The sequence below is a fragment of the Eulemur rufifrons genome, unplaced genomic scaffold (assembly GCF_041146395.1).
Source record: "Eulemur rufifrons isolate Redbay unplaced genomic scaffold, OSU_ERuf_1 scaffold_324, whole genome shotgun sequence".
NCBI lineage: Eukaryota > Metazoa > Chordata > Mammalia > Primates > Lemuridae > Eulemur > Eulemur rufifrons.
The window spans coordinates 1-13418 of record NW_027183106.1 but is presented as its reverse complement, the minus strand read 5'-3'; the positions used below and the strand labels follow the sequence as shown (position 1 = coordinate 13418).

At 50.1% G+C, this 13418-nt stretch overlaps 1 protein-coding gene across 1 annotated transcript; it reads left to right on the top strand.

The window, feature by feature from the left end:
- Nucleotides 1-8471: 8471 nt before the first annotated feature.
- Nucleotides 8472-13120, top strand: LOC138380277 (cytochrome P450 4F11-like; the record flags this gene model as incomplete). The annotated part of the gene is made up of 4 exons (XM_069464935.1): nucleotides 8472-8669; nucleotides 12386-12530; nucleotides 12847-12900; nucleotides 12993-13120. Coding segments are annotated over exons 1-4 (525 nt in total), but the record flags the coding sequence as incomplete, so codon positions are not given.
- Nucleotides 13121-13418: the final 298 nt, after the last annotated feature.

Genomic DNA, 13418 nt, shown 5'->3' with positions numbered 1-13418 from the left:
GCTTTATAGCATGTGTCTGATCATTGCGGTATCTGTGTCTATTATATTGCCTGTTGTTTCTGCTGGTTTTCACTCATGGGGTCAGCGATTTTTGTCTGTCTGGTTATCTTTGCCTTGGTATTGGCTGTCATATTTGAAATAATATTTTTACAATTTGAATTCTGTTAAAAGAAGTTAAAGGCTTGTGGGGTGCAAGGTCACTAAGCCAGTTTAAATTTAAGCTGAAATCACACGTTCAGTCTCCTCCACTTCAGTTTACTCTCACCCTGGGAGACGGAGCCCTTTGAGGGTTCCTCCTAAGTGACTGGGGTCTTATTTCAAATTCCCCTGCTTGTATCACCCCTGGGCTTTGATATTTTTCCCCTCTCATCATGAAGCTGTTAAAACAGAGTTTCACATTTTCTTAATTGAGACATGCTCCTCGTGTGAAAGTATAATTTATGTATATTTTAGGTTTCTGTTTTTCTTTTTTTATCATGTCTTTGTGATTTTTACATTTTATTTTCATGTCATTTATTTATTTATTTTTGAGACAGAGTCTTGCTCTTTTGCCCAGGCTAGAGTGCCGTGGTGTCAGCCTAGCTCACAGCAACCTCAAACTCCTGGGTTTAAGCGATCCTCCTGCCTCAGCCTCCCAAGTAGCTGGGACTACAGGCATGTGCCACCATGCCCGGCTAATTTTTTTTTCTATATATATTTTTAGCTGTCCAAATCATGCCTTTCTATTTTTAGCAGAGACGGGCTCTCGCTCCATCATATTGACTTCCCAGACTCCTGAAGTGTGGGCAATGCCTTCCTGGTGTTTATAAATTCCCAGTTTACAGTGTCTTGTTATAGCAGCCTGAGTGGACTAAGACAATCCACGTCACCATGGAGTTGCACTACCGAGGTCGAAATCCCAGTCTGTATTTACTAGCTGTTCGGCTTGGGGAAAACTTCTTATCTCTCTAAGCTTCAGTTCTTTTACTATCTAATAGTGTCCACCTTACGTGGCTGTTGTGAGGACTGAACATGCCAGTATGTATAACATAGGAGCCAAATATGTTAAGAATTAATAGGTCTGAGGGTTAATTTCCTCCCCCTCCCTCCTTTTTGCATTGCAATTTAAATTTTGCAATGGTTGTAAGTCACAAAAGGTAACTTTAAGTTTTGGGGAATGTAGTAACCTGCTGTTGAAAAACATTCATTAGAATATTCAGTAAGTTCAAAGTATCCATAGTTAGGATGTGGGGGCACACACCTGTAATCCCAGCACTTTGGGAGGCCCAGGTGGGAGGATTGCTTGAGGCCAGAGGCTCAAGACCATCCTGGGCAACATAATGAGACCCCACCGCTACAAAAAATTTAAAAAAAACCCTTGATTTTGCTCTCTTGCTTGATAGCTCTCGCAAGGACTTCCAATACTATGTTGAAAAGTAATGGAGACAATGGGCAGCCCTGTCTGGTTCCAGTTCTAAATGGGAGTGCTTTCAGTTTTTCCCCATTCAGTATGATGTTGGCTGTGGGTTTGTCATATATGGCTCGTATCATTTTTAGGTAGGTTCCATCTACGCCTATTTTGTTAAGTGTTTTTATCATAAAAGAGTGTTGAATTTTGTCAAATGCTTTTTCTGCATCTAATGAGAGTGTCATATGGTTTTTGGTTTTGCTTCTATTTATGTGGTGAATTACATTTATAGATTTACGTATGTTGAACCACCCCTGCATCTCTGGGATGAAGCCCACTTGGTCGTGGTGGATTATTTTTTTGATAAGTACTTGGATTCGATTTGCTAGTATTTTATTGAAAATTTTTGCATCTATATTCATGAGAGAAATTGGTCTGTAGTTCTCTATTTTTGTCGTGTCCTTTCCAGGTTTTGGTATCAATGTTATATTGGCTTGGTAGAACGTGTTGGGGAGAATTCCATCCTTCTCAATATTGGAGAATATTTTATGTAGGATGGGCACCAGTTCTTCTTTGTATGTATGGTAAAATTCAGGTGTGAACCCATCTGGACCAGGGCTTTTCTTTTTGGGAAGGTTTTTCATTGCTGTTTCGATTTTGGTTCTTGATATTGGTCTGTTCAGGTACTCTATTTCTTCCTGGTTGAGCCTGGGAAGACTATGTGTTTCTAAAAATTTGTCCATTTCCTCCCCATTCTCCAGTTTGTGTGCATAAAGATTTTTGTAGAATTCATAGATGATATCTTGTATCTCTGTAGCATCGGTTGTGATTTCTCCTTTCATGTTCCTAATGGAGGTTATTAGAGATTTTACTTTTGTGCTCTTGATTAGTCTAGCCAGAGGTGTGTCTATTTTGTTTATCTTTTCAAAGAACCAACTTTTTATTTTATTAATTTCCCTTATAGTTTCTTTGTTGTCCTTTTCATTAATTCTGATTTGATCTTAGTAATTTCTCGCCTTCTGCTGGGTTTGGGGTCATTCTGTTCTTCTTTCTCCAGCTCTTTGAGGCTATTCCTTAGGTTGTCTATTTGCAGGTTTTCTGTCTTTTGGATATAGGCATTTGTGGATATGAATTTCCCTTTCAGGACTGCTTTAGCTGCGTCCCATAGATTTTGATAAGTTGTATCTCCATTGTCATTTAATTCAAAGAAACTTTTGATTTCCATCTTGATTTCTTCCTTTATAGAATAATTATTCAGGAGAAAGTTATTTAGCTTGCATGACTTTGAGTAAGAGTGAGGGTTTCTGTTTGTGTTCATTGTTACTTTTATTCCACTGTAATCTGAGAAGATGCATGGTATAATTTCTATTTTTTTGAATTTTTTAAGACATGCTTTATGTCCTAGGACATGGTCAATCTTAGAGAGCTATCAGGCAAGAGAGCAAAATCAAGGGAGTCCAAATAGAGAAGGAAGAGATCAAACTCTCACTTTTTGCTGATGATATGATACTATATCTGGAAAACCCCCAGGATTCAACCATGAGACTCCTGGAATTGATTAACGAATATAGCAAAGTCTCAGGCTACAAAATTAATATACACAAATCAGAGGCATTTATATATGCCAATAACAGTCAATCGGAAAACCAAGTTAAAGACTCAATACCCTTCAAAATAGCAACAAAGAAAATAAAATATCTAGGTATAGACCTAACTAAAGAGGTAAAGGACCTCTATAAGGAAAACTATGAAACACTGAGAAAAGAAATAGCAGAACTTGCAAATAGATGGAAAAATATACCATGCTCGTGGATCGGAAGAATCAACATTGTTAAAATGTCTATACTACCCAAAGTGATCTACAGATTCAATGCAATCCCTATTAAATTACCAACATCATTCTTCACAGATGTAGAGAAATTAATTATACACTTTGTATGGAACCAGAGAAGACCTCGTATAGCAAAAGCAATTTTAAGCAACAAAAACAAAATGGGAGGTATTAATTTGCCAGACCTCAAACTATACTACAAGGCCCTGGTTCTTAAAACAGCCTGGTACTGGCACAAGTACAGGGACACAGACCAGTGGAACACAACAGAAAATCCAAATATAGAACCATCCTCATATAGTCACCTAATTTTTGACAAAGCGGGAAAGAATATACTCTGGGGACAAGAATCTCTATTCAATAAATGGTGCTGGGAGAATTGGTTAGCCACTTGTAGAAGACTGAAACAGGACCCACAGCTTTCACCTCTCACAAAAATCAAATCACGGTGGATAACAGACTTAAACCTTAGGCGTGATACAATCAGAATTCTAGAAGAAAATGTAGGAAAGACTCTTACAGACATTGGCCTAGGTAAAGATTTTATGAAGAAGACCCCCAAGGCAATCACAGCAGCAACAAAAATTAATGAATGGGACATGATTAAATTAAAAAGCTTCTGCACAGCCAAAGAAACAGTCACGAGAATAAACAGACCACCTACAGAATGGGAAAAAATATTTGCATACTACACATCAGATAAAGGACTGATAACAAGAATCTATTTAGAACTCAGGAAAATCAGCAAGAAAAAATCAAACAACCCTATCAAAAAGTGGGCAAATGACATGAATAGAAACTTCTCGAAAGAAGATATAAGAATGGCTAACAAACATATGAAAAAATGCTCAACATCCCTAATCATCAGAGAAATGCAAATCAAAACCACAATGAGATATCACTTAACCCCAGTGAGAATGGCCTTTATCAAAAAATCCCAAAACAACACATGTTGGCGTGGATGTGGAGAGACAGGAACACTCATACACTGCTGGTGGGACTGCAAACTAGTGCAACCCCTGTGGAAAGCATTATGGAGGTATCTTAAACAGATTCAAGTAAACCTGCCATTCTATTCAGCAATCCCATTACTGGGCATATACCCAAAGGAAAAAAGGTCATTCTGTAACAAAGACACATGTATCCGAATGTTTATAGCAGCACAATTCACAATAGCAAAGATGTGGAAACAACCCAAATGCTCATCAATACATGATTGGATTAGTAAGCTGTGGTATATGTATACCATGGAATATTACTCAGCTATAAGGATTAATGAAGATACAACATCTCTATGGTTCTCCTGGAGAGAGTTGGAACCCATTATATTAAGTGAAGTATCCCAAGAATGGAAAAACAAGCATCACATGTACTCACCAGAAAATTGGTTTCCCTGATCATCACCTAAATACACATCTGGGAACGACACCAATCGGATATCAGACTGAGGTGGGGGGTGGGGGAGGGGATGGGGGTATGCCTACACAATGAGTGCATTGCGCACCCTTTGGGGAATGGTAACTCTTGAAGGTGCTGACTCGGAAAGGGGCGGTGGGGAAGGGAGAGATATATACCTACATGACGGGTGCAATGCGAACTATCTGGGGAACAGACACGCCTGGAGCTCTGACTTGGGGGGAAAGGCGGTACATGGGCAACGTATGTAACCTGCAATTCTGTATCCCCCATAACAATAAGATGAAATAAAAAAAAATTTTTTTAAAAAACGAAAATAAAAACAAAAACAAACTATCCATAGTTAGATCTGAGAAATTGCAAAGTTCTGTGGTGTGGAGCTGGCTTTAGAACTAAAAATAATTTTTTACTTTTTTGCCATAGAGACAAGATCCAGACTTTATTTTCATCTAGATGTTCCAGGAAGTGGAGGTCGCGTGGGTTTTCAACAGCGAGAGGAGGGCAGAGGGGTGGGAAAGGGGCCATTCCTTTCAGCACCAGGGACAGCGGCCCACAGGGCCTGGCCACCTTGCTGCTGTAGGGGCTCCCTGGGATCAGAGTCCAAGGACTGAGCGCCTCTCATTCAGGGGCCCGCAGATGGGGTTTGAGCCAAGCCATCTGCACCCCGTGTTCCGGTTCGTAACCGACGATGCTCTCCGTCGTCCCACTCGTCACACAGGTGGAGTCAGGCATGGCACTAGCACTTTCTTTAAAACTGAAATTTATAATTACATAGATTAGTAGTTACAATTAAAAACAGCAAACAGCTTTCACATAAGAAAAGGAAACAATTGGTAGGTGTAGACATTTTTGGAAAAAAATTCTACTTTCCTCTCCTCCTTCCATTCCAACAGTTGGGAGTGGTTTTTCGTACGTCCCTATACAAACATCAACACCCACATAACCAATTTTCTGGGGAGTCCCATCCCCTGGGGGAGTGTAGCATTCGGGTCCCGGCAGAGACCTCAGATGGGCTAAAGCAGGGGACTTAAGAAGGGGTCACTTCCAAGGGTGTGGGCGGGGTCCAGGGAAACCATGAGGGAGGGAGCAGCACCCTGGGGGTAGCATCACCTGAGAAATGTCACCACCACCAGGGTGGGGGTCCGGGGAGGATAAGTTCCTGGAACCCAGAGAGGGTGTCTGTAGCTGTACGAGGAAGGCAGAGGACAGACATCAGTCCCTGTCCCCTCTGATCTCCTCTGGATGTGCCCACTGACCAGAGCCCCACCTCCTGATCTGACCGGAGAGCCTGCAGCAGGTGCCCACACGCTGCTGTGGCAGCTCATCACCCACAGTGGTGGGCGCCGGCTCCGCATGCCCCTGCAGAGGGGATCCACTCAGTGCCTCTGCCCCCGGTGGTCCCCTTGCCTGCTGGTCGGGCAGACACCCAAATGAGGAGCAAAATTCTGTCCCCTCACCCTTAATCTCCTACCCCACAGGCTCCTCTGTTCCTTTTTTAAAAAACTAAGACAGGATCTTCCTGTATTGCCCCCACTGGACTCAAATTCTTGGGCTCAAACGATCCTCCTGCCTCAGCCTCCTGAGTTGCTGGGACTGTAGGGGTGTGCCAGCACGCCTGGCCTCTTCGCCTTTTGAATGATGTTCTTGGTGTCTCCTTCCCAATTTTTGGATTAAAAAAACCCTTTCCCCCTCCACAGGGATGGTCTCTGTGGACCCCACCCTGAGTCCTTCCTTTCTGGGGCTGGGGCTGCTGGGGCGGCCCTGTTGCCAACTGCTCAGCACTGACACCAACCAGGGGTCCCGCCTGGGGAGGTGGGGACCAACTACTGTGGGTCTGCTGGACTTTTCTGATCCTTTCCTTGGGCCACTGTTCCCCAAACCAGCTCATGTGGTCTCCTGGTACCTCTGCCAAGACACTGGCAGCCTCGCCCAGTGGATCTGGCCCTGGCTGTGCCTTCAGGGGCCGGTTACCTCTCCTGGTTTGTATTGCCAGAAATAGGACGCAGCAAGGAGGATTTGAGGCTCAGAGAGGGGAAGCAACTTACCCAGGGACACGCAGCCGGCCAGTGGCAGAGCATGGATTTGAACTCAGCTCTGCTGAATCCAGAACTTGTTCCCCCCTGACGTATGAGGAAAGGAAATGAGAAACCGCAGCCAGCGTGCAGCCCGCACGCTTGTCCTGGAGAGACTCCAGGCTGACTCCGGGGAGGTGTGTCTTCTTGGCGACACAAAATTTAATGTTTTAATTTGTTTTAATGTTTAAATTTATAGCAGCTCTGTGTGAAAATAAAGCAACGGGGACGTGTAGGAAATGAAGTGTGTGTACTCCAGTTCTACGTCCCTCCCTTCCAATGTGATATGTGAATTCTTCTGGAATTTTGATACAAATGTACACACACAGACACACACAGGCACTGACACATTTTATATAGAGATGGGAGCATCACTCACGTATCATTTGAGATTGGCTTTTCCCTGCTCCCTCTGCTTTGCTGGTGCAACACTTGCTAAGCCCTGTGAAGCTTCATCAGGCCCATTTTGCAGACGTGAATACCAAGGCTTATAAGCTGATGGGTCCTGGCTGAGGCTGGTCACGCAGAGTGACCTCCACTGCTGCTCTGACTCACTTGCCCACTGCCTGCTTTCGGGTGGGGTGGGAGGGCCCTTGGAGAGAAGCACCAGCCTCCGTCTTCCCTAGGTGACCTCTCCCCACAGCACTCGCTGGGGACATGGCGGGTCAGGATGTGTGATTTGGCAGCTGAGAAGTTCCTTGTTGGATGAGAAACCACTGGAGAGACTCCAGCTTCCTGAGGCTGAAGAAATCCCTGCCTGAGACTTCCTGTTTCCCAAGCGGGTTCGCTTTCTGCCCCCTGGCCCCTGGTCTGGGATCCATGCGCTGGACCTCCCCCTTGCCATGGCTGCAGACACCTGCTGGGCTTTGAAGGAATCTCTGATACCTGCTTCTGGATTGGATAATGGGCCAAATTTTTCTTCCTTGGCTGGTTTCCCCAGGGACACCGACTGCCATCAGGGCATGGGTGTTGCAGGAGCAAGGACACACTGGCTTGTGCACACCACTGGGCACGTCACCCCTTGGTCAAGGAGGTCCTTTCAATCACACAGCCCTCACCCCCTCTTCTTTTGCCTCCCACTCAAGGACGCTTCCTCCTGGAAGCCCTCCTGTCTCTCTCACTGTGTGTTCTTGATTCTCTATGTGGCCATGGCCCCTCTTTCTACCAGATGTTTCTCCTTGACAGCAGGGACTTGGACGTTGCACCCCCAGTGCCTGGAACAGGGCCCGGCACCGAGCAGGTGCTCAGTGAACACACAGCTGTGGAAGCGCCTTGGCAGGTATAGAATTTTCTCCTCGACGTCCGACCCCCAAATCTGAGTGTTCTCATTGTAGATTCAGCACTGCAGAGTCATGGGAGTCTGGTTCCCGTCCAATTTCACCCGGATCTGACGCCTCAGGCTGTTTGAATGCCTGTGCGCCATGCCCTTTGTTTTTGGTTGGCCGCTAGGCAGGGAGGAGCCGGGTCTGGGTGGCCCAGCTCATCCCCCTTCAGCCTTCAGAACAGACCCCCTTCAGAACAGACCAGGGGCATAGCAGTCCCAGGAGGAGGGGAGAGGAGATTGTAGGGGGACAAGACACTCCTGACTGTCTCTCTGTCCCCTCACTCTGCCTCTTCCCCTGGGGTCCCTGGGTCTCCCTCCCTGCTCTCAGTCCCTGCGTCCCCATTGTGACCCCTCCAGTCCCTGCTCCTCTGCACTGGACCTGGAGCCCCCTTCCCTCCCCTGGGCCTCAGGAACTCCCCCTGCACCTGTCTACCCTGCAGGATGCCGCAGCTGAGCCTGTCCTGGCTGGGCCTGGGGCCGGTGGCCGCCTCCCCCTGGCAGCTGCTGCTGCTGGTCGGGGCCTCCTGGCTCCTGGCCCGCATCCTGGCCTGGACCTACGCCTTCTATGGCACCTGCAGCCGCCTCCGCTGTTTCCCGCAGCCCCCGAAACAGAGCTGGTTCTGGGGTCACCTGAGCCTGGTGAGTGTGGCAGCAGGACAGGACAGGGGTGTCAGGGTGGGTGGACGTCCCCAGGGCCGGGAAGGGGCTCAGGGAGCCGGGGGTGGAGGTGGGCTGGGGGCTGGGACAGCAGGGAAGCGAGGGCGGCCGAGGGGAGCCCCTCTTTCCCACTGCCTGACCACATCCCTTCCTCCCTCCGTCCAGCCCATGCCCCATGCCTTTCCCATTCGTGCCCTTCCACGCCTCAAGCCTGCTTCGGGTCCAGTTCTGCCCGTCTGTTCCACAGTAGTGCGCCCCTCTCTTACTTGGGGGCTTCCAGGGCGGGCTGCACAGAGCAGGGACCCCGCTCCACCCATAGTCTCATCACTGGACTTGAGGCCTCCTCAGGGGCAGCACTGACCGGGCCTGACCCCTGCCTGGGCCATCCCAGTCGGCCTCAGGCCAGATTCTGCCTCTCTCCGGCCAGCGGCTTCCTCCCAGGGATCGGCTGCGACCCCTGCCCACGGCACAGCTGGGCCACGGAGAAAATCGCAGTCTCTCCCCACCCCCTTCCTGGGCAGCTTCCTCCTCTCACCCTGTTGTCCCGATGCGTCCCAGAACCCAGCCTGGAACCCCTGTCCTCATGGCTCTTTGGAAAAACCTTGCCCTTGGATGCGATAAACCACCCAACTCCTCTGAGGCTTCTCTGCAGGGGTGCAGGAGAGAGTCACAAAACAGGACAGACAGGTGACATGTAAATTCCCACCTGCCCCCTGTGCAGGGCACCTCATTCTGCACCCAAACTGACACCGGCTGGCTCTGCCGTCCCCTCGTGGGCAATGGGCTGTGTTCACTCCCTGCCTCTATTTCCCCGCTCACTGCTCCCCTGCTCCTCAGCCCTATTGTGCTCCCTTGAAATGACAGCAACCTCCAGGCCCCCAGATCCCATGGATCCCTCCTGGCCCACCTCGGCCGTCTCCCGCAGCTCTCTGACTGTTGGCTGCCCCGTCCTTCCCCGCACCTCCTGTTCTCCCTCTGTCCTGGATGCACCTTGGTCCCCAGAGGAAGAGAGCAGGAGGAAGCAGAGATTCCCTCCATCTGTGCAGAATCCAGACACGCAGCTCATTGCCAAGGCCACCCGCCTCTGGAGGCTGCAGGGGGGACGGGCTGTGGCTCCTTCTGGGGAGGTGACAGCCACCTTGCAGGTCACCCCACAGAGCAGGGCTTGAGGGTCCTGACTCAGCTGCTGTCCACCTATCCCCAAGGTTTAAGAGGTTGGTGGGCCCCATCTTCCTCCTCCTCAGTCTGTGCCACCCCGACGGTGCCTGGTCTGTTGCCAAGGCCACTAGGACCCACCTGGAACACCTGGTGGTGGGGCCGTGACACAGTCTGAAACTTGACGGCCCCTCCCTGCCCAGCTCGTGCGTGGCCCCTGCAGAACCCAGGGCCCCTGCCGCTCTGGGCGCCTTGGTCACCTTTTCCTTTTTCTCACTGACTTGCCAACCCCCCTGTGGGGATCTCTGGGGAGACTCAGCCCAGGCTCTGCCCTGGAGGCACCCCCAATCTTGGGGACCCAGGTCTAGAGAGACTGAGACCCCCCCCAATCTTGTGTGGTCAGGGCTGGTTCCAGGGAGAGACAGGGGCTGGGGGAGCCCCGAGGGGAATCAAGGTTTCTGCTGTTGGGTCAGGCACGCAGGCTTCCTGGAGGAGGGGTTGTTGGAAGTGGGTCTGGAAGGATGAATAGGAATTTTTTAAGCAAAGAAGAGAAAGTGTGTTCCCTGTGGAGGGGTAGCCCGCCCCACGGCCTCAGGCTGGAGAGTGAGCACCTGGCTTTTGAGCAATGGAAGAGAATCGGTGCCACTAGAGTGACCAGGGCAGAGAAAAGGGGTTGGGGAGGTGGGGATTGGGGTTAATACAGATGGCGGTAGGGAGCGGTGGAGGGTGTGTCAGCAGTTTGCAGGAAAATGACAGAGCTATTTGAGCCACCCTGAGTCTGGAGGTCTGGGCTGTCCAGGGGGCTGCCCAGAAAGTGGCTGGCAGTGGGGGCTTTGGGGTGCCAGGGCTGAGAAGGGGACTGAAGCTGGGTTCTGGGAGAATGAGAGACCCCCAAGAGAGAGGAGGGCTCAGGGCTGAACCCAGGAACCCCAACATCATTGGAGGTCAGGTGGAGGAGAAGAAGTGAGGTATCAGAGAAGCAGCTGCCAGAAAACTGGAAGGGAAACCAGGAGACAGAGCTGTCCTGGAAGCCAGGAGGAAAGTGTCTAGAAGAAGCGCCTTGTCAACTGCAGCGTCCTCCTTCAGTTGTCTGTGTCTGCCTCCATCTGTCCCTCTTTCTGTCTCTCTCCATGTGTCTGTGGTAGATGCCGTTGGTATCCTGCCCAGAGCCCTCCACAGGCCAGGGTGCCCTTTGCCACCCGCTGTGAGTGTGGTCCCCACTATTCACGGCTGTCCCCTAATTCTGAGAATCACCCTCAGTTCGTGGAACTTCCAGAGATGGGTGTTTGCTCAGTGACATCTGGGAGGCTGAATCCCTCACTCCCAGGGTGGGGTGGGATCCTGCTGCCAGTAACTGACTGCTAGGGGTATGCAAATGCCCAGCTCTCCCTGCTTCTGAGTGGTGTGACTCTGTGTGCAATGCACCCTTGGGGGATCCCCAGGGGCTCAGGCAGCAGCCAGACATTAGCTGAGCCCACACCCTTGTTGTATTAGTCATGATCTGGAACTCCCTGTGACCTCAGGCTGAAGACAGTTTCCAACTGAGTTGCATCATTGAGCTGCCTGTGGGATTGGCTGAGGCCAGGCTTAAGTTGAACCTACATTTTTGCACGCTCCCTGAGGCTGGCATGAAAAAGTTCCCAGGTCTGAAGACTCTTTCTTCTTGGTTGGAGGAACTGGGAACCCATTGGCTGTGGGAAGATGTAGGAAACCAGCCCTGATGCTGAAGTCTTGAGGTCACACTGCTGCCCTTTGGGGACCTCGCTCTGTGGCTGCCCCCAGGGCTGGAATCACTCCCAAGATGAGAAAATCCATTTTTTCCATCCAAGGTGGGCCTCTTTGTGGGCCCTGGGATGAACGCTTGGGACTTTGAGACAGTCCCGATAGGGAAGGAGCAAGAGGAAGCAGAGATTCCCTCCACCTGTGCAGAAACTGGACTCACCGGTCACTGCAGAGGCTGCGCCATGTCTGGAGGCTGCAGGGGGGCCCTGCTGTGGCTCCTCTTGGGGCAGTATATTAGTCACAGTCCCCCAGAATCAGTAAGATATATACATATAGATACAGGTACAGAGAGATAAGAGGGAATTTATTGTGGAAATTGGCTCAGGTGATTATGAAGGTCGAGAAGTCCCGTGGTACCTTGTGTGCAAACTGGAAAACCAAGGAACCAATCCACTGTGAGTCCAAAGGTCTGAGAACTTGGAAGCTGCTGGCATAAGTCCCAGAGTCTGAAAGACAGAGTAGCTGGAGTTCTGATGTTCAAGGAGAAGGTGGATGTCCCAGCTCCAGAAGACAGAGCCAAGTCCCCTCCTCCACCTTTTTGTTCTCTCTGGGCCCTCAATGGACTGGATGGTGCCTGGCCCCACTGGGGAGGGCGGATCTTCCTTCCGAAGTTCGCCAGTTCAAATGCTAATCTCTATGGAAACACCCTCGCAGACACACCCAGAAAAATGTTTACCAGCTATCTGGGCATCCCTTAGCCCAGTCATGTTGGCACCTGAAATTATTTGTCACAGGAGATGACGGCCCTGCCTTGCGTGCAGGTCATGAACACGGAGCAGGGGATGAGGGAGGTGACTCAGCTGGTGGCCACCTATCCCCAGGGCTTTATGAAGTGGCTGGGCTCCACCCTCCCCGTCGTCACTTTGTGCCACCCCGACTTCGTCCGGTCTGTCCTCAATGCCTCAGGTACCATGCAGAGCTAGTGGTGGTGGCCCCGTGGCACGTCTGAGGGCTTCCAGCTCCTCCTGCCCCAAGCCGCTGTGTGGCCCCTGCAGTACCCGGGTCCCTCCCTCCTTCTGCTCCCTCAGCCACCTTCCTCTTCTCTGCATGTACTCACCAGCCCCCACCTCACTGTCACCTGTGTTCTGGACACCACTGGCCTCACTCTTTCTATGCCAGGCAGGATGAGAAAGGGAAATCCCTGGCTGGGAGCCCACCCCTCACTTCTGAAGTTCCCACCTGCTCCTTTCCATGGCTTCTGAGGGTCTATTTCTTCTGTCAGACACCATCAGGCCCAAGGACATGGTCTTCAGCAAGTTCCTGAAGCCCTGGCTGGGTGAGTACCTGCAGGTGAACAGGGCTGGGGACAACCTTGTAGGGCCAGGAGAAGGTGCTGTCTTTGCCCATTGCCCTCGGCTGTCCTACTAGGGGAGGGGCTCCTGCTGAGCATTGGTGACAAGTGGAAACACCGCCGTATCATGCTGACACCCGCCTTCCATTTCAAGATCCTGAAGCCCTATGTTACAATTTTCAACAAAAGCGTGAACATCATGCATGTGAGTTCCTTAAACCCAGAGTCCCAGCTGGAGCCTTGGGGGCGAAGGGACCTCAGAGAGACCTGATCTAGAGTCCTGGATGTGAAGGGTGATTTTGGAGCCATTGCTCGTCCTCCCCCAGCCTCAGTTTCCCCATATGTAAAATGGAAATAACAATTCCCCCTTTGAAGGGTAGCTAAGATGACTTAGTGGAGTCATGTCCCTGGCACATAGTAGGTGCTCAGAAGGCATTAGTTTTCAGTATTTCTCACAGAAGCCTTGCGGGCTGTTGAGTATGGATGATAATAATGAAACTTAT